A 22841-nucleotide genomic window follows, 5' to 3' on the forward strand; every position below is an offset into this window, starting at 1 on the left:
ACACACACGCATGCAAGTACAACACTGCAAAAAATACCTGTCTCAACAAGGTAGTTGATACACCACTCTTCCATCGCTCCACCAGGTTTTGTGAAAATCAGCTCAGTACTTTTTGCGTAACACTGCTGATAAATAAACAAACAAATAACCAAAAAGACATGGGTGAAAACATAATCGCTTGGGTGGAGGTAGCCAGTTATTCTCAAAGTAAACCAAAAAAAAAAGTTCAACCAAAAGACATTTTTTGTCTAGAAATATCCAATATTTCAAAATAAAAGTGCAAATTTGAGAAAAAAATAAAAGTCTCCACACATAAGTCCATCATGGAAGTTTTTTTGTTTTTTTACAGAGCAATGAACATTTAATTTTTCATTTCACCTTTATTTATTCAGGGAAGGTCAATTGAGAGCGAGCTCTCTTTTTCAATGACGCCCTGATTACAAAAACACACAATTATACATTATACAAATACACTCAAAATCATAATCAACAATTACACACAGGCTGTAGAACAGTTGATAGTAAGTTTTTGAAGCTATGAGATGATCCAGTTTCAGACAGCTTTGTAGGTTATTCCACTTTTGGGGAACATAAATTCTGTCCTGATACTGGGAATTTGTAAAACCAAGGTATCCTGTGCAAGTTACAAATCCTAAGTGAGATGAAGCTGGTAAGATAAACAGGTAAAATTTCAAGTAAGGCTTCGTAAATAAAAACCATGCAATGTTGTTCCCTCCTTACACTTAAGGATGGCCATCCAACTTTATTATAAAGAACACAGTGATGGGTTTGGGACACATCTGCAGTAATAAAACGAAGAGCAGAATGATAAACATGCACACAAAAACACACACATGTACACACATACACATGGTGAGATGGGTCAATATGAAGCGGCCCCGTCCATCCAGGTTCCACGGCTGTCTGAAATCTCTCCACGGTGGGATGCTGACTCGGAGAGGGCCGTCGTCACGGCTACACCAATGACACGGCTGGATGTGGGGGAGCTACTCGGGTGGCAGCTCTCATTCAGCCAATCAAGGCAAACAGGCCACGCTCTATTTAATGATTATCCCAGCATCTGTCCCCTATCTCTCATCTCTGTGTGAAAGCCGGCAAAGACGAGCACAAACACACTCGCAGGAGCTCAGACGATCCCATCCAGGCAAGCGGCTCCATTCTGGCTTCCATCGAGTAATTTCATCTCAATTTAATCACACTGTGTGCATTTTAAACAGGCTGTGTGCCCGTGATTCATTATATAGTTAGAGGAGAACGTAGTTAATAGAGGATGTGATTACAGCCGCAGCAATTAATGCCAGTCCAATAAAATACATGATTACCACGTTTGGAGTGTAATCTCAGTTGTTATCCATGTGCTGAAAAGGCAACGCAAAGATCAGCTTTATCCTCTTCCCATTCTGTTTACCTTTACTTAAAGCAACCAGAGTGTGTGGGTAATACGGTTTACATTGTTCCATGTTCTTGCCAGAGCTTCCCAAGGTGTATTGATTTCATTCCCTGCATTTGTTTTGCAGAGTAGATCCAGCACAGGGCTTCAGTAGGGCTGGTGTCTGCCCAGTCACCTGGATATTGTGAATCGTGATATTGTTCAGCTGCTACTCAAAACAGTGAATTTGCTCCAGAATTGGTAACACAGATAGCATGGGACAGCAAAGTGGAAACTCAAGGGGAGGGGAGAAAGGCTACTATTTTTTTGATTCATCAGCCCAGCAGCTTTTGAGATAAATGAGAAGAGCAGCGCTGACTGTGGCTGCTTATTGCAGCCTGCAGGATGAATGCTCACCCTTGGTCTGTTTGTCTTTGGTTGGGTAAAAAAATGAAGTGCAATATCAATAAAAATGTTAATCAGAAAAACCCCACAGTTTTCACATTTAATTTATTGAACCAACTGATAGAGGTGGGGACAGGGCCGTTGCTAGGAATTCTGGGCCCCCTAAAAGAATACTAAAGTGGGCCCCTGCACCCTGACTTTTCCACTTTTTTTTCTTAGACTACATATGTATTATCATTTTTTATTTAGCCTACTTTGTTTTGATGCTAATGCAGCATTATTAAAGCAGAATAATTCAGTCATACAAAGATTAGACTACTGGGGTTTTTTGTGGGCCCCACTGGGTGCTGGGCCCCTAGAATTATCATCACCTTTCTCCCCTATACAACGGCCCTGGGTGGGGAAACAATATGGACATCAAATCTGTTTGTTTCTGTTGTGATTCATTTTCTAAGTCGTACTGTGAATCACTCTCCACTGAACCTCCCAACTTTGCCTCTCTCACAGACAACAAGAACATCAAATAAGTGACTCACCCAGAATCACATTGTTGAAGTGTTATGGCACTGTTATGTCTCTCTTCTGTCTGTATTATGAACATTATGTGAAAGGAAAAATCATGATTATTGTGTAACGAGACTGTAAATTATTAGCGATGTGAAGACTGAGCACCAGATTCAATTATTTGATCAAAACGAATATAAATACACTGTGTCCACTGCTGGTTCCTAAGATGCTAATAATAATCGGTCGCTCCTTTTCTGCCTCCAGGTGAGACCGGTGCAGCCCTGTCACGCCCACAGCGCCCCCTTTCGGCCCGGACGGCCCACCACGGCCCGGCGCCTATGAAAGGGTACCATGTCAGCCGTAGCATGTCCCAGCATTCCTCCGGTGGTGGCGGAGGGGGCCCCTGCCACTGCCCGCCTGAGGACTGCGACGGCCCAGGTAGAGACTACTACCAGGGCCACAGCGACGGCCACTATTACCCTCCAGGAGGTCCGGCCGAGGCTCTGGCACTGGAGAGGCACCATTCCCACTCCCACTCCCACAGTCATTCCGGCACGTTCCCTCGCTCCCACCCCAGCCAGCACCCGGCCCTGCAGTCGTTCGATTCCTGCGAGGAGTGCCTGTCCACGGGCCACGGAGGGAAGATGCACCGCATTCCCCCAAACCTGATGGATCAGTTCGAGAAGCAGGTGCCCTTTCATCCCGACGGCTTCCACACGCTGCAGTACCAGCGCACCGCCAGCGGGGGCGCCGAGCCACGCAGCGAAAGCCCCTCGCGCATCCGTCACTTAGTCAACTCTGTGCAGCGCCTCTTCGCCAAGTCCCATTCCTTGGAGGCGCCGTCCAAACGGGAGTACAACGGCACAAGAGGAGGCGGGGACTACCGCGGCGAGAGAGGAGGAGGAGGAGGAGGCCACAGGAGCGGAGGGGAGGAAAGCGGAGGCCACTACTCCGGCCACCAGTCTCGGTCCACCAGGAGGAGCAAATCCCGAGAGCGTAGCAAGAGCGGAGACTCGCGGCACGAGTCGGGCAGACGCCACCGCAGCAGGACGGCGGGCTGGTGGAGCTCCGACGACAACCTGGACAGCGACAGCAGCTTCCTGGTGAGCGGGGGCAGGCGAGGGTATCCCAGCGGACACGAGAGCCTGGACGCCGCCATCCAGGAGCTCACCATGAAGAAGCCCAAAGAGCGTGGCGGGGGGCCGGGGCCGGTGCCGGGGCCCGGGCCAGGGCCAGGGCAAGGGCAAGGGCCGGGGCCAGGACCCGGGCCAGGGGAGTGCATGGCCTGCACCACAATGGCTCTGGCGGGGAGCGAAGGAGGGGGACACCACGGGCACCACGGCCACTCCCTGAAGAGAAGCACCTGGTCGGCCATGACAGTGAGTCAGGCGAGGGAGGTGTACCCTTCCAGCCGAGGGGGAGGAGCCTATAACAAAGCCCTTGTGCCCATGGAGAGCAAGCTGAAGGAGAGGACCTTCCACTACCTGCAGGTATGTGCACGGCTGCATGTCAGCCATTGTGTGTGTGTGTGTGTGTGTGTGTGTGTGTGTGTGTGTGTGTGTGTGTGTGTGTGTGTGTGTGTGTGTGTGTGTGTATACAAAGGGAATATACAGTAGTATTTGTTTGCCGTCGTTTGCTGCTCAGTGAACTGCAGTAAAAGGAGCAATATTTCAGCAGGTTTGGCGTCAGGCTCTGTCTCATATTCGTTCCCTGAATGATCTGCTTTGCCAGACATTACAGGGAATGAAGCGGACCCCCCACAGGGAAGAGACAGAGCCCACAGGTGGATGCTGGGGAGGAGGTGGGCTGCTGCAGCTGCATCGCGCTCAGTCCAATAGGCTTTATGCACAGCTCCACTACTTCCTGAAACTAAACAAGCTCCTCTATTTCCTGTCTTACATTATTGGACAAACTGATTAATCCAGGTGTGTCTGACCATTGTTGTGTCTACTGAGGTCAGACACACCTGGATTAATCAGTTTGTCCAATAATGTAAGACAGGAAATAAAGGAGCTTGTTTTAGGAAGTAGTGGAGCTCTGCATAAAGCCTATTAAACTATTTAAAGTTTGCAACATTAATAGCCTAGAGGTTGTTATGGGAGGGGAGGTTTAAAAAAAAAAAAAAAAAAAGTTGGGCTTGATTCGGGTTTGATAAGGTATGATAAGACGTGACGTGAAACACATGATGTGATAACGGAGCAAAACCAGCTGGGAGCCTAAAGGTTTAAATATGCACCTGAGCCATACGCTGGACTGACTTGGTATTTTGTTAAAAAACAATGATTCTCACTCCTGCAGTGAATATCTGATGTCTCTCTTCCAGGCGCCACACTCTGTCTCCAAATCAGACACATGCAATTTTCCCTTTTCCCTTTTCCCTTTCTCCCATTTTATATACATGAATTCTCTAAAATGAAAAGCTAATGGCTGTTCCAGTGTACCTACAAAGGCAGCGGAGAGAGCACACACACACAAACACAAACGAGCACACACACAAACACAAACGATCACGCACAAAGCTCCAGCTGTGCTGAGGTAGAGCTGCCATGCAGGCTGTGTTTCTACGGAAACAGCAGGTAGCCACAGGAGTCCCTGGTGTTTTTCCAACTCTCATTCTTTAGACACAGCTGAGGTCTGCTGATAGAAGAGACAGCAAGAGGAGGGCTGTGTGTGTGTTTGAGGTTTTAAAGGACAAACCCCACACAATCTGCCTCTGAGCCTAAGGGCTACCATCGCATTCACACCTTAGGACACGAAATGAACTTCCCCTTTGCAGCTTTTCTCATATCTTCAGGCGTCACTTGCAGTTTTGTCAGGAGAGGGGAGACAGTGTGTGTGTGTGTGTGTGTGTGTTTGTGTTAGTGAATTTTGTGCCCCGGTCAGATGTGCTGAAGCCAGCCAGATTGATCCATGGCAGCTTCCTGGAGCTGCTGCTGTAGAGCTGTCCACCAGGACCAGACCTCAGGACAAGCAGCAGCACAGGTGCCATATCGAAGCAGCAGCTCTGACCGGAAACCTGGTTCCTACAAGACCAACTTAAAGGGATAGTTCAACACTTTGGCAAATTGGCCCATTGCCATAATCCCTATAGTTTTAGGAGTAGATTTGTTACCTTTAATTGTCGGTGCAAGCTATTTTTAGAACGGCGAAGCAGAGCGGCGAGCTGCTCAGAGCTACGCTACGGAGGGTAATGGGATTTCTTGGTTTCCCTCATCAAACTCATCAAATACACAATCCAACAACTCCAAAACGCTCTGGTGGACAAGTTGTGACCTGCACATTCACCACACTATGAGATAATAACAGAACGTTACCAGACAGAGTTGTTTTAGAGGGAAATTCATGTAAAACCGCTGATGTGCGTTGCCTTCAGGGACAGCTTTTCAGCAAGCAGTCTCTGCATTTGCCTCTAAAACAACTGTTTGGTAACGTTCCATGATTATCTCATAGCGTGGTGAATGTGCAGGTCACAACTTGTCCACCAGAGCGTTTTGGAGTTGTTGAATTGTCCCATGAGCTTCCGTAGCGTAGCTCTGAGCAGCTCGCGGCTCTGCTCCGCCATTCTAAAAATAGCTTGCACCGACAATTAAAGCTAACTAACCTACTCCTAAAACTATAGGGATTATGGCAATGGGCCAATTTGCCAAAATGTTGAACTATCCCTTTAGACTTTTTTTTTTAGACTTTAGACATTTATTGTCCCTCTAGGGAAATTCTTTTTCACATGACCATTTACATTTCGTTTCACCAGACACATACACACACACACAAATTACAACACATTGCCACACATTATTACACTCAACTGAAGCTCGCTCATAGAAATATAACAACACATAATTGGTGCTATTTTAAATATTGTTTGCAAGAACAATGTATCATATTAGTATACAAATACTGAAGGTAATTATCACCAAACTATGCAATTCCTCACGCTTCTACAGGGCTTTATATCCTCTATTAGCTTATTGTTCTCTGGTCAATACCTTTACTGTTTTTGGTCACTCACACAGAAACATTTAGATTTGTGTTATTGTTCAGCTCACTCAATGTGTGGAAGGGTGTGTTCACTTCAGGACATGAGCTACCAAAGTATAATTTTTGAACAGCTGCTGTTGATCCTGACTGGAGAAGGAGGTAAGAGACTCTTATAAACATCAAACTGCACAAACGTAATGGTTTTAAAGCCACAAAGGTGGCAGACCATGAGAATTAAAACCACAAGTATCTGTCTACGTTTGTCTTTTCCTCTGTTATTTATTCCTTTAGTCCTTGAGTGTTGACCCATTGTCATGTGAAGTCCATTGCAGTTAGTTGGGCGACTTCTTCCAACACTTTCCAGCTTGGGGGCTTTGGATATGCTTGAGTTTATTAGTTTGCTGCCTACAAATTGCAAGTGTCCCTTCAATGTTCTGTTGAGCTTTCAGCCCACGAGGCTCGAGTGAAGACAGTGAAAGTGCATATTTGAAAAGCCAATGACGATTTCCCTTGGGAGATCTGGCCTTGAGACTTCAGGAAGACCTATGGCTGTTATTTTTATTGGTCTGCCCACTATAAATCAAAATGTGATTGGTTAATTCACCAATGTCACTTTCCAAACAAACACAAAACTGTCGGGGCTTCAGGCCTTCTGTCCTGGTTATGAATTCCTAACCAGTGAATGATAGAGTCAGCTTCTACCTTTTATCTGCTTATAACAAAAACTAAAAAATTAAAATTTGATTGGGTGACTCAGTTTTTTTTTGCTCTTGGAACAGCAGTCCTTTCACTTCTGAAATAGGAAATACAGCCAAAATAAGAATTAGAAAAGAATATAAAATTAGAATCAGCGAAAAAACATTTTAAGTGAAAGACATGACATGATATTTGAAATTACAGTATAAGTTCGGCCTTCTTTTTAGGCCATGTTCTATAACAAAGTAGCTACCCAAAACAAGTTTTTGAGACACTGACATGTTTCCACACGCTGATCTCAGCAAGTCCACACCAAGAAAAACAAGAGACGAGGGAAGCAGCTCCAAGTGAGAATTAAAGAGAAATAAAATGACTGTAGACTGAATTACAGTGGTCAGAAGCAAAATGACATGCGCATAGTCGTCTTCCATGGTGTCAGTTGCCGTCATGATGTGTGGCATCAAAACCTACCCAACACTCTCCATGGTAAGCCTTTCTCTGCCCCTTGGCCTGTGTCTCGTAGATAAGGAATGACAAAAACAAGAGTATGGAGCGGAAGTGAAATGAAGACAGAAACAGTGAGTGAGAGAGAGAGAGAGAGACAAAGATAGAGAAGGAAAAAGAGCAAGGTGGAGGGATCCAGAGATAGCACAGCCAGCTCAGGGATAGAGAGGAGATAAAGGAGGTGATGGTAGCTAAGGGGCAAAGTGAGAGGAGGAGTTAAAGCGCTGGATGAGAAAATGAGAGAGATAGTGGAAGGCCAGGGGGATCAGGAGATTAGGCTGAATCATCTTTTAAGTGATGACCTTAAAAACACACACTCAGCTGGATGCCAGACCCCGGGGCCTTGACTATGTGTGTGTCAACGTGTGTGGGTGTTTTCATTTAGTTACTGGAAAAATCCGAGGGGTTTATTCATAATCGAAGTCAAATTACCTCCTACTGCAGCACTTGATACGAGCAACTGACACATTCATGATTTTAACAGTTACTCTGTCATTATTTTTTTTCGCATTCAAAGGACTACAACTCCCATGGTAGTGCAGATACTCAATGTACTTCTGAATTCGCCCACTGCTAATGTCATCCAGGTCATGGTTGGTTGTCCAAGAAAGTCCTGAATCAAAGCTGAAGGTCTGAACTGAACAAGGAGGAGGAGAGGAGAAACAGGTTTTTACTCTCAGCTCACGTTGGCCTTAATTCAACCCTTTAGACTCTTCCATCATTACTTTTTAGCTGCAATCTCGTTTGCTGTTATTAGAGACATGAGCTCTCCACCATAGACCGTTTATAAGAAGAGCAATGGCCTCTATGGGCTGGATCTACTAAGATAATGGGCACTAAATTGCATGCTCCTAGTAAAATGTTGCGTGTTTGGTTAGCACACGCAAAATTATCTACTAAGAGTAACCCGCTAAATGACAACACGCGCAAACCGCAGTATTTAAATGGGTTTTGCGTGTGGACAGAGAGCCGGATAGCCACAAACGCAGAATGAAATTGTGATCCGATTGATTAATAGAGAGGGGCAAATAAACATATTGTACAATCTGTTTCAGGTTTGGTAAATCACATTGCGTGCGCTAAATACAGTAAATCTATTTGCATCTACTCCTCCCAATATTCTGCACGTTCTGGCAGAAACGCCCATATTACGCTAAATGGATTGCACGTGCAATTTTGCCAATTTGAGAAATGCAATCCTCGGTGTGCCAGGTTAGTAGATCAGCTTTGTGCCTGCAGTCAAGTTTGCACATGTTTTTTATACACGCAATCCTAGTAGATCCGGCCCTAAGATGTTACCTGTAGATTCTTGAAATGCACTTCTGAAGCTCAGAGTGGGCTGCTTGGCTGTCACCATCTTGGCAGTGCCGGACTCTCCTGCTTAATCCAAACGTGTGGAAAGAAGTGGTGTGTGTGTGTGTGTGCAGCTGTGGAGACTGTGATGCATGCTTGCAGAACTTCAAGCCTTGATACAAATGAAATGGGTGAGCGAGATAAAAAAAATCAGTCTCCAGGTACAGTTGTCATGGAGATGCAAATTAGCTATGGAGACCAAAACGGTTGTTTTAACCAGGTTGTAAACATGTTTGTTTCTGCTTTTAAGTTAACATTCAAGTCTGTGGAGATATTCGAGCACTTCTGTGCTGGCTTGATTTTTCAGCCATTGAGTTTGCTCCTTGCTCTTTACTCTCCCGTCTGTCAAGTAGCAGTGGTAAGTGGGCTTGAGGGGCATCGTATACTTTAAAGTTCAATGAAAGCTGAATCTGAATAAACACCGTTGAATAGGTTTATGTTCCACGGCTGGATCTCCAGCTATTTGCATGATTACAAATGTCAGTGTGATTTTGAATCAGGCTTTCTCACTCTGGAAGTTTCACCTCAGCTCTCAAGATGCAAATTAAAGCTGCATTAATATCTTTTCTTTGAACAATGGCTGAAATGACTATGAGTAATGTCAAAGGTTTTACTTTTAGCGACACATCTGCACATCTGCTGGATTGAACAACAAATTCTCCTCAGCTTTTCAGCCACACGTTGTTTCAGCGCCTGTTCTGTTCTGTACATCTGACCTCGTTTGGTCCCCGAGTGCATTTTTATAAAAAAACACGAACTGTTTCATCATCTTTTCTGTCTCGCTGGCTCTGTCTACCAAATCAGTCGACGTATGAACACGTCAGAAAAGTTTTCACCCGTCTGTTCACTGAATGAGCTGAGAGCTTAAGCTGCTTTTTTTCTTTGGGGAAAAACTCCAACAACAGACCATGAGACCAGAGAGTGGTAACATTTTTAAGAGTAATGAAAGCATTCCGACATCATACATTTTACATGAGGGCTGCAGTGGGAACCTGTCAGTTGTTTGGTTTCATGCCATTGCTCTTTATCGGTTTTCTCTGTGTTGTCTTCCTCTTTAGTTTCGTGTCTTGAGTGTGTCCTTGTGTGAGTGTTTCTTCATTCTGTTTTCTCATAGGACTCCTTCACTTTGCCTGTCTGTCTTTCTGCTATTCTGCCTCTCTGTTTCCTGTACGTCTGTCTCTCTACATGCACCCGCCTCTCCCGTCTCTCTGCCTACATTTCGCCAATCTGTCTGTCTCTCTCTCTCTCTCTCATCTACCTGTGTCTCTGTGTATTTATTGATTTGCTCTGTCGGCCTGGCTCTGGCTCTGGCTCTGGCTTACGCTGTTTTTCCTTCTCTATGTCAGTGTTTCTCCAGCTGTCAGAGTTTCTCTCTTTCTGTAAGTCACTTTGTCCCTCGCGCTCTTTCACCAGCACCATCTCCCATGTGTATGCATATACTGTATACTGTGCATGTGTGTGTGTGTGTGGGTCTACATGCTTTCATCGTGTGCACGAGCCTGCTTGTGCTCTCTGTGTTGGTGTGTTTGTTTTACCACCCAACACTGTGTGCACGACGTGTGCCAGGACTGTGGGTCTGAATCATCGCTGTCCTTCTGTTCGAGGTGTGAAATATCTTTCGATGATGAAATATATTTCTGTTTGGAGAAGTCGTTTGACTTTGATAACAGATATTGGGAAGAATTTGCCAACAGTGCGCAGTGCAAAACATCTTCAATATCTCAACTCTGATTAATTCCCATTGTGATTAATTACTCTTCACTTTAACAGTTGGTGTAAACGAAGAATGCCTACTTACTTTTAACTCATACCAACTCTGTGTTTAATCCATTTGTACAGAGTCTTACTAAAGAAACTTCCATGTGTCAGCTCAACATGGCTGCACACACTACCACTCGCTGCATGACGTATTATCCTCCCGACTCACTTCTGTACTGAATGTGTCCCAGGTCCCTTCAGAAGACTGGGGAGGTGGCTATGGAGGCGGCGGTCCGGCCGACGGCGGAGGGGAGATTCCTTGCCGTCGCATGCGAAGTGGCAGCTACATCAAGGCCATGGGTGACGACGACAGTGGCGACTCAGACACCAGCCCCAAAGCCTCGCCCAAGTCCACCCTGATCGCCCAGAGGGACGCCTTTAGACGGTCTATCAGCATGGATCAAAGGTCAGATGTCATGAATGTCATTAGATGTCATTATGTGCATGTTGAAAGACATTAGCTTCCTGTCAAATACACTTCTGGGATGTATTTACATTATAGTGATAATCTGTTGTTATTAATCTATATAAATTCTTTTTGAAATTTTTGTTTTGCATCATACAGCAGCACCACAGTATTTTAGTTTTGTTTAAGTTAGTATGTGCTGGATATAAACTGGATGTAGACAAGAAATACATAATCAAAAAAGAACTATAAAATATAAAGAACTCCAAACTGTATTTCAGTTCAATTCCCAGATTCATAATTTCAACACTAGGTCGGCAAATAATCTTCATTCCACTTTTTTCAAGTCTACTTTCTCTCAGTTCTCAGTTAGATTTAGAGGTCTGCACTTTTGGAATTCATTACCAGTTCACCTTAGAAACTGAACAAGCATAAATTCATTTAAGAAACAAATAATTCACTTTCTATTGGCCCAGTTGAGCAATGCATAATCCACATATTTTCTTTACATCACCACACAATATTGCTTTTCTCTCTCTCTCTCTCTCTTTTGTAATTGTTTTATGTTGTTCTTTACTGTAAATTAAATTTATGTTGAATGTTTAGTATGTTTAGAATCTTTAGGAGGACCACTTGACAAGCCCTTAGGGCATTTGCTTTATCTACTGTATACTTTGTATGTTTTTTTGTTGTTGTTGTTGTTCTACTTTTTAATATGCTGTTTTATATATATTTCATGTGCTAATAAAATACAAAAAATACAAAAAGAACTACTCCAACATACACAAAATACAGGGAGATGAACTAAATTTTTTTTTTAAATGTAACCCAAAATAATCCTCCTAAAACTATCTAGATTATTTAGTCAGATTTTGGATAACTCTGTCCAGAGACCCAGAAGTATTGGCTTGGAGTGAAACAGTATAAAATTGGTGCAGGGATGCTAAGATATTCCACAGTATATCTTGGTAACCTTGAATGTGTCATCCCTCATTCAGACAAATAACAGTATATTAAAAACTGGATTTTGTCACAGTGCGAAAAGAGGAAGACAGGAAGTAATAATAATGAATTATTACATCAACACAGTTGATTTATTATTAAAAAGGAGATTGAGCATCCATGTTTTTTATATATAGCCTACTGTGTGTTGGTGTCAGGACATTTTCAGATTCAATTGCACTTAGAAATAGCACAAATCTTTATTTCAGAATGATTTAATTCAGTTTTTTCTCATTATCATTTCATGCTTCATTTCAACACTCAAAAGGACTCCAACTGGCAGAGTCGTATAAGATGACACAGTGACATTTTATTTGATGATCGCGGTTGATCAGATGGTGCATGTGTGTTGCAAATGTGAGAATTGTCAAAAATAGCGGAGCTGCAGATTTTATAACCAGAATGTGACACTAACAAAGTGTGAAGTCGCTGGTTGTTTGATTATACACAGCAGCTGGATGCTCACTATGTGTATTTAGGGATGTCACGATTTTCTTGGTACGATTATTGTCAGAGAAATAATCACGGTATTATGATTATCACGATTATTATGCATTAATTAATTTAACAACACTAATAATATGTAAAATCAAATATAGTCAAAATATAATTACATTACTAATTATTTACACGATACAAGTAACTATTCAAATATGACCAATAATGAATCTGCCATGGGAAGTGTTTGAAATATTCAAGTCATTAATTGTCATCTATACCAAATATTTAAGTTCATTTTAATTTTTTTTTTTTTCAAAATTACAAATGACACTCTAACATTTAAATTCCAATTCAATGTTACGTTATAGGTAAATGGACCAGTATCTGAGCATTTACCTTTACTTTGGTGCACATCTGCCGATACGGTTCTGACATAATCTTTTTTGGAAAGTGACAGTATTCAGGAATCGTTACGATCAATTAATTGTGATGTTTATTACCGCAATTAATTGTGAAAACAAGTAATTGTGACATCCCTATGTGTATTGTATGTTTGATCCAGGTACTCATGTAAGCAGTGTACAGATTCCTACCCAAACAGCCGGACCACGCCCAAAACCCACACCCGCTCTCGCAGCTACACCCGCTCCCTGACCAGCTCACAGGTAACAAACAGCACGCTTTATTTGTGTCGCTCTCTGTACTGAGGTGTCTTAATTAGACTCAAGTGCCCTCATCTCTCCCCTCCAGCTGGGAGACACACTGAACCGTCAGTTTGAGGCGGTGTGCGAGACCATGTTTGGGGAGGTGGAGTCTCAAGCCGTGGAGGCCCTGGACCTTCCGGGCGTGTTCCGCACCCGCAGCCACAGCTACGTCCGCGCCATCCAGGCCGGATGCTCCCAGGACGACGACTGCCTCTCCGTCTTCTCCATGTCCGGCCCCCAGGGAAGCATCAAGGGAGGGGCCGGTGAGTGAGAGTGTGTGCATATGTGCAGCTCAGTCTGTGAGCGTCTGTGTGAGTGTTGGAAGAATCTGCGCGTATGTGCTGGCAGCCAGGTGGGCGACACAGTAGGACAGCAAGTGGGAGAAGGAATTTTATGACAGCTTGCGCCTGCTTACCTCAACACAACAGAAGCCAGTTTACGCACTTACACACACATATTCACCAACCCCACACACCGCACACCTGCATGCAATATGTGCATCCATTTTTAATTTTGAACTTTTTTTTTCTTCCTTTGTAATTATAATTTATCACCTTTCTCTTCCTCCTGCAGCACCGTCTTTGTGCAGCATGTATGTTATAAACATGGCTTCTGTGTATGCATACCTTTTGTTCTCTGTCATCCCTGTCTTGTCTCTGGATCTCATCTTCCTCCATCACCCTGGCTCAGTAATAGGTACAGGAAAACTCATGATTAAATTCAAATTCAAATTTTATTTATTTATATGGCACCTTTCATGCTAAAAGCAGCAACACAAAGTGCCTCACAGAGGCTAAAAACAACAAGGAAAAGAAAGAGAACAAAACAAGAAAACAGAAAGAAACAACTCCAACCCCCAATTTTTTTCAACCACAACAAACACTCAAAAAACAATCAAATATCTATGGTACATGACTGGAATCCTTATGACACCACTGAACTCATATAGTGTACAGTATAAACAGTATAAACTTTGTGTTTTTGCATGTAGTCACTCACCTCAGACAGCCGAACTCTGAAACTATCCGATCGCAGAGCGCCTTCTCCCCGCCACAGAAACAAACACTTTTTCCTTGTTGTGATGATTTCTTTACAAAAATAAACGGTGGAGTAGTGCAGTGGTAATATCCAAAATATCTCTGACCGTTTATTTTTGTAAAGAAATCATCACAACAAGGAAAAAGTGTTTGTTTCTGTGGCGAGGAGAGCAGCATAGTAATGCCTTTCCAGGATGTTTCAGAGTTCGGCTGTCTGAGGTGAGTGACTACATGCAAAAACACAAAGTTTATACTGTTTATATTGTACACTTTATGAGTTCAGTGGTGTGTCATAAGGATTCCAGTCATGTACCATAGATATTTGATTGTTTTTTGAGTGTTTGTTGTGGTTGAAAGAATTGCCCCCATAGGTTAGCGTTGTCGCTATCCCTAGCGCCGTCTAGCCATGGTGTAACTCTGGTTTGCCTGCATCAATTTTAGCCGCTTTTTGTGCTCCCCCCAACACTAGGTGACCATCAGGACAACGATTTAGGGGTCAAAAATGACCGGAATTCTCCTTTAAGATGATAGCTCAGTGCCTGCAGCTGCTTCTATCTGCCTCTTCCTGGCATGGTCACATTTCTGTGCCTTCTCCCTCCACATCACTCCATTTGAAAATCATAAAGAAATCCCCCTGCTGAAGCCTAATATTCTCCCCATTTGCATTTATTTATGACTGTGTGTGTTTGCTTGTGTGTGTTTGCACAGTAGACTGCAGAGCCACTTTAGTGCCTCACAGGACTCAAATTTCTAAGCTTAGACCAGCAAATCCCCCCTGAGATTTATTAAAGCCTCTGCGAAGTGTCATATACAGTATATCAGCCACAAACACACACTCACACGTGCACTGTACATAAACTCAAACGCATTCACACCTACATCCATACATGCATGCACACACACCAGAGGTTTGAGCTTCGTTGTTTCAAGACGAGCTTGGTGGCAATGAAAATGTCTGGAAAGAAATACATTAGGGTTTGATCCTGTGTTCATTTGAAAATAAACTGTGTGTGTGTGTGTGTGTGTGTGTGTGTGTGTGTGTGTGTGTGTGTGTGTGTGTGTGTGTGTGTGTGTGTGTGTGTGTGTGTGTGTGTGTGTGTGTGTGTGTGTGTGTGTGTGTGTGTGTGTGTGTGTGCTCACATCTCTGTTTGAATGAAGCTGTTATGGGAGCAGGAAGAGACAGAATCTGCGCTTCTCATTTTAATATTTCTCTCAGGAAATTGCTTTATCTTCCTAAGAAGCGGAGTTAAGTTAGCTCAAGGGAGGAGGTTTTTCTTTCGTCACTTCAGTCATGTCTGTCTTTTCCACCACTTCACTCTCTGCCTCTAACTGAAAATCTCACCAAAAAGCAAAAATGTTTTGGTGAAAAGAACTAGTGAGTCAGAATTGCCCATCTTTTTGCCATTGTTTTTTCATGATTTACTTTGTTTTTGCTTTTCCACCATTGAATTTCCATCTTCTTACTTCTGTCTTTCCTTCCACCTTCTCCCTCCAGTCTGTCCCTTCTGTAAGTATCCATCCCCTTCATTCTCAAAGTTCCCGTAGAACTTTTAACAGCCCCACTATGCCTCTGTCTTCCTTTCTCCCGCTCTTTGACACTTCAGTCTTTCCTTATCGTAAAGGTGCTCCTCCCCCACTTCCACCTCGCATGTCCAAGTCTTCACTCTCAGTGCGGGCCCAGAGCAGCACCGAGTCCACCCAGGACGCTTACTTCCAGAGCAGTGGACAGTTCGCCTCAGGTTCAGGCCCTGGGCGCCCCAAGCAGCACAGCAACTCCGTGGATCTCGGCAGCTCCGACGGGCCTTCGGGTCGCTTCTCCAGAGGCGGCTACTACACCGCCACGGGCCCCGGACGGTCCAGGCAGCACAGTAACTCGGCAGAGAGCCTGGACGGGGTCAGGGGTTCGCGGGAGCTGGTGCCCTACGGAGGGGGCCCGGGAGTCGGGGTCAGAGCCAAACACAGCAGCTCAGCTGACACGCTCCTAGAAGGGCCACAGAGGCCGGCCAGAGAGAGGGACGGCAGGGTCGGGGGCAGCCTGGGGAAATCAGTCTCTCTGCCTCAGAACAGCATTGTGCTGAGTAAAGCTGGAGGGCAGGATGAGGGACGAGCTGGGAGAAAGTGGAGTCCATCCATAGCTGTGCAGGTGAGAAAAGGCAATTTCACTCAAATCTGGGACCATAACTTGGAATTATTTTCAACTCTCATATGTGCCTATAAGAGATAAAACTATAGCCAACAGCCTGTTAGCTTAGCGTGGCAACAAACCAGCTGTTTCTTTACTCTTCACTTGATGTATGGTTTAAAAAGATACTGTAATAACAACAACATGTAACATTAATCACTAGTGGGAATTAGACTAATATTTTATTTCCAGTTGTTGCATTTTTGGGCAAAACCTCTGCACTCTGACTGTGGTGCTTTGGCTCTTTCTCTTCCAGGTGGACAGCTCAGAGACTCTGTCCGATTCAGACGGAGACGCCAAAGCTCTCACAGAGGTCCACTCTATAGGGGTCCAGGTGGAAGATGACAAAAGGTAAAGAAAGTACAACTTGTATTGAAGCCTGTTTGTTCATTGCTGTCCCGTGCAAGTCCATGTTCTGATGAAAGTCTGGGAAACCTAAAGAGGATATTATATTAATATGGAAATATCACTTTTTGAAGGCTGTTTAACATATATTTGGGTGTTTGTCTTGCAATGTGTAATGTGCAGGCTCCCTAGGTTGAAATCCACATACAGTAGTTTTACGAGCTGTTCCCACAGTTGTCTCCCAGTGATGTAACGAGGATTTGAATTTGCATAATCTCACCCCTACCTGGGACCAGTAGAAAGGGTGGGGCGGGGCAAGCAGTGGTTAATTTGCATTTAAAGAGACAGGCTCTGAAACCAGCCGTTCTAAACAAGGCTGTTTTGAGAGGATGAAAAGAGCTGTGATGTTTGATCCTTGGGGTATTTTGACAGAAGCATGTCACAGACATGTCTGGGAACTATTTTAATTTGTGGAAAGGGGGCATAATATGTCTCCTTTAAAGCTTAGCATAATTTGACTAAGTGTGCGGGTATCTAATGTCTGGCCAAAGAAAGCACAACTAAAATTCAAAGTTGGGGGGGGGGGGGGGGGGGGGGGGGGTTACGTTTGAAGTCCCTTCCTGACTTGTGTGCTTATTTAGCTTGACATTTAGCTCGCCTTAATTACACACACAGACTTGCCAACTAAGACATGGCAATTTGTTTATTTACCAATCCATCTTTGCCCCCCAAAACATGTGGCTTCATCAAGAGCTTGTGGTCGTCGGCGCACTGTAATTTATGTGAATAATTTTCATATATAATTTGAAAGAGCCTTCATCTCCCTGGCGCCCAACAGAGCAGCCACCTATGGCTGATTTCTTGGCTGGATCTTATTGTTTCATTTAACATTTCATCAGACATCACAGCTTGAACTCGGTAACACTTTGTTCCAAGAATGTCGTGTTTTTCGCCATTAGCGACTTGTAACCATGACTACTGTAATACATTCACACACTCGACATGACTTTCAGACGTGCAGCACTTCTCCTAATTATATCCCGCATTGCTCACGGGTCAGACTCGCACGCGTGCATGCAAGCACCACAGCACCTCATAGTGTGTGATCATGCACCACTTGTTAAAAATGCCCCCCCCCCCCCATAAATGGAAATTTCATCAGACAGCAAAGAAGGATGAGGGAAGGTGGTGGGGTATAAACTTGTAAAAGAGTAAACACTGGCCAGTGACGTGACATTTGCTCACACTAGTGCGTCATATGCCAAAAGATTTAGCAGGACTTGCCACAACCGAGTGAGTAGTAGCAACTGCAGTGAACGGCGTGAGATCCAACAGGACTCTGCAGTTACTACAAGAGAAAAAACTGATCTGAGAAAGGCATTTGCATGTAGTTACCGTGTGCGACTGGATGGCTTCGGGCCCGCCGTGACTCACAATGTGTGTGTTGCAGGCGAGCTCGTTTCAAGCGCTCCAACAGTGTGACGGCGAGCGTGCAGGCCGACCTGGACCCCGAGGGCTTCCCGGGACTCAGCATCGCCGTGCCGACGCAGGACAAGAGTCTTCAGTTCGGCTGTTCGTTTCAAAGGCACTCGTCGGAGCCCGAGTCGGCCAGCCAGTACACCGAGTGCCACCGCACCGTCCACACACAGGGACAGTGGGCCTACAGAGAGGTAGGGAGGAACCCGCATTGTTTTTAGACGTATGCTTTTTTTTTTTTGTCCTTTCGGAGATGCACACAACACAACCCAGAGAGCAAAAATACATCTGTCCCATACTTGGACTCCATGCTTGTTCTCCTGGCTCTGTATACACCTGCTTCCACAGCCTGAATCTGGCCCAAACAGAGCAGTTGTTTGCTTTGATTATCAAATAGTAATTCCATATCTGGACCGCTTCTAGGACACACGGATAATGTTGCAGCTGTTGGACAATACTGGAGGATAACAGCTGGAATCTGCCCAGATTACAAAGTATATGGGCCAAACTCTGGCGAAAACCCAGACATATGTTGGGCCAGAAGTTTAGTTTTTCCACATGAATCATGGAACCAATAGTTTCAGGACAAGGGTCGTGTGGATGAAGACAGGCTGGCTCTCTTGTCTGTTTGTTCTGTCAAATAATATAAACAGTGAAATAACACACAATAAATAACACAACTGTAGAACTCACTACAACAAAGGAAAAGGTTTTTCATTTCATATTTTGGAGTTCTTGTGACAACCATTCTCCAAAATATGACATTATACATTTATGCAATATTTATGCAACAGAACATCTTGTTAATGAGATTGTGAAAACTATGATCAAGGACGCCGTCAACATGAATTACTTAATTTCTCTATTTGTCACAATAGTGAAGCTGAAACAGCGTAATGCCAGTGTTATACAGAGATGGCAAACATTATTTTCAGTAATGATGAATGAACAGAAATGGATCTATGAAACTGAAGAACAGAAAATAATAAAACGACCGTCAAACCCAGTATCAGTGTGGCCCATTAGACAAGACTGCCAGCAGATTATCTTGCTAGTGGTTAGTTCAGTGAGTGTTGTTGGTCACAAGACCTGTGTGTTTTTGGTTGTGCTGGTCTTTTGAGGGTCTCCTCTGCTCATTACTGCCGTAAGCTGTAATTCGGAGACAATGCATTGAAACTTATGGCAGGACGAGATCCAACCGAAGTAGGACCTGTAGCAGCTCTTAGCTCTATCAGTGGCCAAAACTCCACTGGAAACCTTTAAACCTGAAGAAAATACTTCTTCTTTTTTTTCAATAACCTGCAGTAAAACCAGAGGTATGTCGAATGCAAAGGGATGACGTGTGATGTTTGATTTGATGTTCACAGTTATATATCGGGAATGGCTGGAGATGTATTTTGTACATTGGTGCGGTTAAAGGCAGGACCGTTGTGTAGGGGAGAAAGGTGATGATAATTCTAGGGGCCCAGCTTCCAGTAGGGCCCGCAAAAACCCCAGTAGTGTAATCTTTGTATGACTGAATTATTCTGCATAAGACCCTGACTAATAGTAATGCTGCATTAGCATCAAAACAAAGTAAATAAAAAATTATAATACGTAGTCTAAGAAAAAAAGTGGAAAAGTCAGGGGACAGGGGCCCACTTTAGTATTCTTTCAGGGGGCCCAGAATTCCTAGCAACGGCCCTGGTTGAAGGCTCCGGTTGCAGTGATTACATTCTTTAATTCACTGTCCATGTGAGTGTGAGTCACAGTGAACAGATTTGCAGTGGAAATGTTTTTGTTAAAGTATTATATCATTATTAAGTCCAAATTCCCACGTGTCCAGTTTTGCCGTCTGTTATCCCAGGACTTTATCCAGAGTGGGTACACCAGCGAGGCCTGCCCAGCAGACCCACGGCCCCACCAGCACCCGCACTTGCCACCACGTTCCCACTCCCCTCTGCCCATCACCTCTGAGCGAGCCTGGGCGGGGACGCCGTCCCTCGAGGGCCCCCGAAGCCTGCCCGACTCGGGCCGAGCCTCACCCTGCATGAGGGACGGAGAGTTCTTCTTACGCCTCCTGCAGACGGAGGTGGAGAGGATGGAGGGCTGGTGCCAGAACATGGAGAGGGAGGCTGAGGAGAACGAACTGCCAGAGGAGAGTGAGTTTGGGAAGAGGATCAAAAAGATTAGAGACAGAATAAACGATGATTTGAATAATTCTTGGATTTCTATTCTATTATGGACTATTTACGTGCTGTTTCCTCCACAGTTGTTGAGCTGATTCGAAATGCAGTTGGCAGCGCCCAAATGCTCATGTCTCAGAAAGTCCAGCAGTTCTTCCGCCTCTGCCAACAAAGTGTGGTCAGTATGTGCGATTGCATGCAAATTCATGACAACACACATTAGGTACGGTACATGGTCTTGTAAAAATTCACTGTTGCTAAAAGTAAAAATAGTTTTGGCTGCAAAAACACTTAAAGGGACATTGTGTAACTTCTCCTGTTATCTATTCACGAAAATCGATTATTTTGTTCAAAAGTATGTTTTTCATTCATCAGTAATCCCCCCCATCAACAAACTGAAGTGTTCCTTTCAGCTCTGAATGAGCCGTTCATATCATTCATATCTACATGGAGCGGGTAAGCTCGGTGCTGGCTGCCATGTCGTGTCGCCATGTTTTTACGTTCAGTGGCAGCGTGACGGTAGGAAACCACGGAAACTCAGCGGAGACACCGGAGCTGTCGGCTCAGGTCGAGGTGGCGTCTGTGAAAAGTCACCGCGGTAACGCAGTGAGGAGGAATGGAGCGTTACACTGATGCTGCATTCATGTGCAGTCGGGCAGACGGCCGTCGGTAACAAACCAGATGTCATTTTAGTCACAGATGTGGAGAGAAAGCCGGTAAAACGTGGGTCAGGTAAACAATACGACATCGCCATGACAACATATTGTCACGTGTATTGTTTTGCCTCGTGCTGACGGACCACTTGTTTACATAGAGGCTTGTTTATGTTGTTACGTGCAGCGGCTGTCGTCCATCTGCCGTCTGCCCAATTTCACGTGAATGCAGCATGAAAAATACGATTGAGTTGCTTGCGATATACAACTGCAACGTTAGATGGGAGTAATTCCTACACAATGTACCTTTAAGATTTGTCTTTTGTAACATTGTCGCTTCCATAAAGCCTTGTGTATTACTCAGTCAGCCATCACATGTCATATCCTGTCTCCCTGTCTGGTCCAGGACCCGTCGGCCTACCCCCAGCCCACCACTCAGGACCTGGCAGGCTTCTGGGACCTGCTCCAGCTCAACATAGAGGACGTCAGGGTCAAGTTTCAGGACCTCCAAAGGGTCAAGGACTCGGGTTGGAGGCTCCCACCTGAAAAGAAGGTGAGAGTCCCAGGGATCCGATCGGCCATGGTTTCCCTTCAGCAACCCCCCAGAGCTAAGATGGCAATGTGCAGAAGAGTAGCGCAGATGGTTGTGCCCTCCAAACCTTTGCAGGCTGTGAGAATACAGAACAGCAAGAGGAACTGAGCCGAGCTTTGCACCAGACAATGGAGTCTTATACTGCTAGAAGTGATTCTAACCACAGCTGTAACTATAACTTTATTGCAGCTGGCCAGGCAGAGGAACATACTTGACTGTTATAATGTTGTCTATAAAGATTAGACTACTCACTGATCAACTACATTGATCTTGATAACAAACTAACAATTGTTTCTCCTTTCTTCCTGTTCTTTTTACATTTCTTGATCTTTACCTCTCCCATTTCATTCTCATTTTTTTGTCTCCTGATTCCAATGCATGTTGGGATACTTCCCTATTCTTCCTCTGTTGAATCCTACCCTTTCTCTGTTTTTTTCATTCACTTTATTCCTTTTTTTTGCATGTAATTTATTCCATGCAACCTTATGAAACCATTTTCCCACCACCCGACACAACAAACCCACCGTCCATTACATTAAACTCTATGATGTCTCATCACTGACGGGCTAGGAGGACAAGAAGCTTCCTCCTCCGTTACCAAAGAAGCCAGCAGGCGGGGTGAGCGGCAGCCTACGCGCCGACAGCGTTGGGGATGTGGGCGCCGGAGGAGGAGGAGGTGGAGGAGGAGGAGGAGGGGTTTCAGGGGGCCTGGTGGTGCCTCGTGTGGGTGGACACACCCTACCCATCAGGGAGAAGTCCCTGGACCTCGGGGACCGTCAGAGGACAGAAGCGAGGAGGAGGCTGCTGCAGACCAAGAGGACCGCCTCCTTCAGGCAGAACTCAGCCACGGAGAGCGCCGACAGCATCGAGATCTACATCCCCGAGGCCCAGACCCGACTCTGAACCCGAGACTGTGGGGTCTCCCTGTCCACCTCCTCACCCCACTCTACCCCGCAGAAGCAAGACCTGCACCTACTTTTGGATCTCCTGTAGGTCGTTGCAGTCCCACGGCATTTCCGTTAGTTCACTCAGTACAACTGCAAACCCCGACATCTTTCTCATCAAACATGCAATGACAGCCATTCTAGTGTCTTGAAATCTGGACATTTTACTGACACCGCGGCCTAGACATGAAACGGTAGTTAGCATTAGTCCATTTTTTTTTTTTTTTTTTTTACCACTAGTCAGCAGAGGTTCACGCAGTAGTAGCATGCCTGTGCGTGTTCACCTAGCACTTCAAAATAAAG

General features: G+C 44.7%; 1 protein-coding gene across 1 annotated transcript; it reads left to right on the plus strand.

The window, feature by feature from the left end:
- Positions 1 to 2574: 2574 nt before the first annotated feature.
- Positions 2575 to 22497, plus strand: dlgap3 (discs, large homolog-associated protein 3; the record flags this gene model as incomplete). The annotated part of the gene is made up of 11 exons (XM_083982766.1): positions 2575 to 3792; positions 10783 to 10997; positions 13003 to 13105; positions 13191 to 13407; positions 15786 to 16324; positions 16620 to 16714; positions 18159 to 18378; positions 20031 to 20325; positions 20436 to 20527; positions 21409 to 21555; positions 22165 to 22497. The coding sequence occupies exons 1-11, from the start codon at positions 2641 to 2643 to the stop codon at positions 22495 to 22497; spliced, it is 3408 nt and encodes a 1135-aa protein (XP_083838892.1). The 5' UTR covers positions 2575 to 2640.
- Between the last annotated feature and the right edge of the window lie 344 nt (positions 22498 to 22841).

The sequence above is a fragment of the Trachurus trachurus genome (genome assembly GCF_905171665.1).
Source record: "Trachurus trachurus genome assembly, chromosome: 11".
Lineage (NCBI taxonomy): Eukaryota > Metazoa > Chordata > Actinopteri > Carangiformes > Carangidae > Trachurus > Trachurus trachurus.